The sequence below is a fragment of the Plasmodium fragile genome (genome assembly GCF_000956335.1).
Source record: "Plasmodium fragile strain nilgiri unplaced genomic scaffold supercont1.30, whole genome shotgun sequence".
NCBI lineage: Eukaryota > Apicomplexa > Aconoidasida > Haemosporida > Plasmodiidae > Plasmodium > Plasmodium fragile.
Genome location: NW_012192610.1, coordinates 36,419 through 38,300, shown reverse-complemented (window position 1 = coordinate 38,300; position 1,882 = coordinate 36,419). Strand labels below are relative to the sequence as shown.

Sequence of the window (1,882 nt, the reverse complement as noted above, 5' to 3'; positions counted from 1 at the left end):
GCTCTTTGAACTGCACGGGAAAAAAAAAAAAAAAAAAAAACCCGCATCATGGCTGTCTTTAATCCAACACTTGAAGAAGCAAGTCACACACACACACACCTCCAAAATGTACACATTACAACATTTGCACAAGTGAGGGTGACGCATTTTTTTTCTCGTTTCAGTAGAGCTGCCCTGAGGGTGAGGAAACCAACCGCACGCAATAAGGATGGTACCGTTACAAGTACTATACAAAACAGCGCACCCCCCAATATAGTTAGCCAAAAAAAAAAAAAATCCGCGCTTCCCCCCCCTTGGCATCCTTTTGTGTTGAACTAAAAATTTTCGTTGACGAGGACATGTGGCTTGCTTAAGAGTTCTATGGACTCCTTTAACTCTTTGAGTTTTTTCCCCAATTCAATTTTCCTGTACTTGTCTTTGTTCGTTTTGTATTCTTGTGTTGTCTCGGTGAGTTGTGAGTGCAGCTCCTTTAAGACGTAGTTCCGTTCGTCGTTCTTCAGGACTCTGTATCCCTCTGGCACGTCCGTGGACTCATCCACAAGATCTTTTTTTTTCTTTAACATATAGGTGGGTAGTTTACCAAAATTCTTGTGCAGGTTGTTCCGCTTCTCCTTGTCGCTACTCCGTAGTTCGCTCCCCCGTTTCGAGAGCTTCTCAATGATGCTGCTTTGGCGTTCAGCAGGGGCGTTTACCGGGCCTGTTTCTGCGGCTGCATCTTCGCGCTTCTCACTTTGGCCTTGTTGCGAGGCCTCCATGTACTCCGCTGCATCTTCCTCGTACTCTACTTCTTCCTCCACGTACTCTGCTTCATCCTCCTCGTACTCTGCTTCATCCTCCTCGTACGCTGCTTCGTCCTGTTCGTATTCTGCTTCCTCTTCCTCGTACTCTACTTCCTCCTCCACGTATTCTGCTTCCTCTTCCTCGTACTCTACTTCCTCCTCCACGTACTCTGCGTCCTCTGCCTCTTCCGTCGCATATTCCCCCTCTTCACCCTCCGCGTGGTACTGCTCCCCCTGGTGTGCGGCAGATGCGTCCGTGACGACCCGCTTGGGCTGCGTTGCCTTACTTAGGCCCAGAGGGCTCTCTTCATTTTTGTGAAAATTTGTAGCTACCTTAGAAGCTACATTTTCAAACCTCTTCATTTTGAATGGCTTTTTATTTTTTGCTTCTTCCTTCTGTTCCAGCACCTTCTTTTGTAGAGTGACCTTATCCTGTATCTTTATAAAATTCTCCCTCATGTAATTTTTGTCTTCCTTGCTTCTAATGTGAGGGAAGGCTTTGTTAATGTCCTTCATTTTTTCAACAAAGCTGTTAGAAGACAGCTGGTTCTTCGCATTTATTTTTCTTTGTGCATTGTTTTGTGTACTAATCGCTTTGGTAGCTTTATACAACTCCCTTTCCTCCTTCAACTTTTTCCTTTGCTTTTTGGCTAGCACCCTGCGTACATGTTCGCTCAGATTTTCGTTTTTGCTCTGCCGTGGGGTAGAAAATGGTGTGGTTGCGCGATGGTTCATCATGTTTAGGGGTAACCTCCTCACGATTATAACTGTACCGGTTGGAGAATATATTTGCCCCCTACACACATATTCTACACAGACCCCCTATCGGGCGCACATTTGTGCGTTCACGGCCGTTGCGTCCATCTTGGTAATAAGCAGCAGACGAGAGTTACCGTCGCGCAATGGTACAATCGGTGAGCAGAAACAATGCACGTACTTACTTGGTTCATCATGGGGGCTATGAAAATAATTCTTCAATGAGAACAGCTCAAGCGGTGTGCATGTGTTGTGGGTCTCTTTTCAATCCATTTAGTTTCCTCAAAAGGGGAAGTAGACTTCCACCTTACCTTTTTTATGCTGATTTGTAAGTTTTTTTTTTTTTT

The 1,882-nt window shown here is 45.2% G+C and overlaps 1 protein-coding gene across 1 annotated transcript; it reads right to left on the bottom strand.

Moving 5' to 3' along the window:
• Positions 1 to 314: 314 nt before the first annotated feature.
• On the bottom strand, positions 315 to 1,514 carry AK88_02867 (uncharacterized protein; the record flags this gene model as incomplete). Its single annotated transcript, XM_012480490.1, has 1 exon — positions 315 to 1,514. One exon carries the CDS (start codon positions 1,512 to 1,514, stop codon positions 315 to 317), a length of 1,200 nt encoding a protein of 399 aa, XP_012335913.1.
• Positions 1,515 to 1,882: the final 368 nt, after the last annotated feature.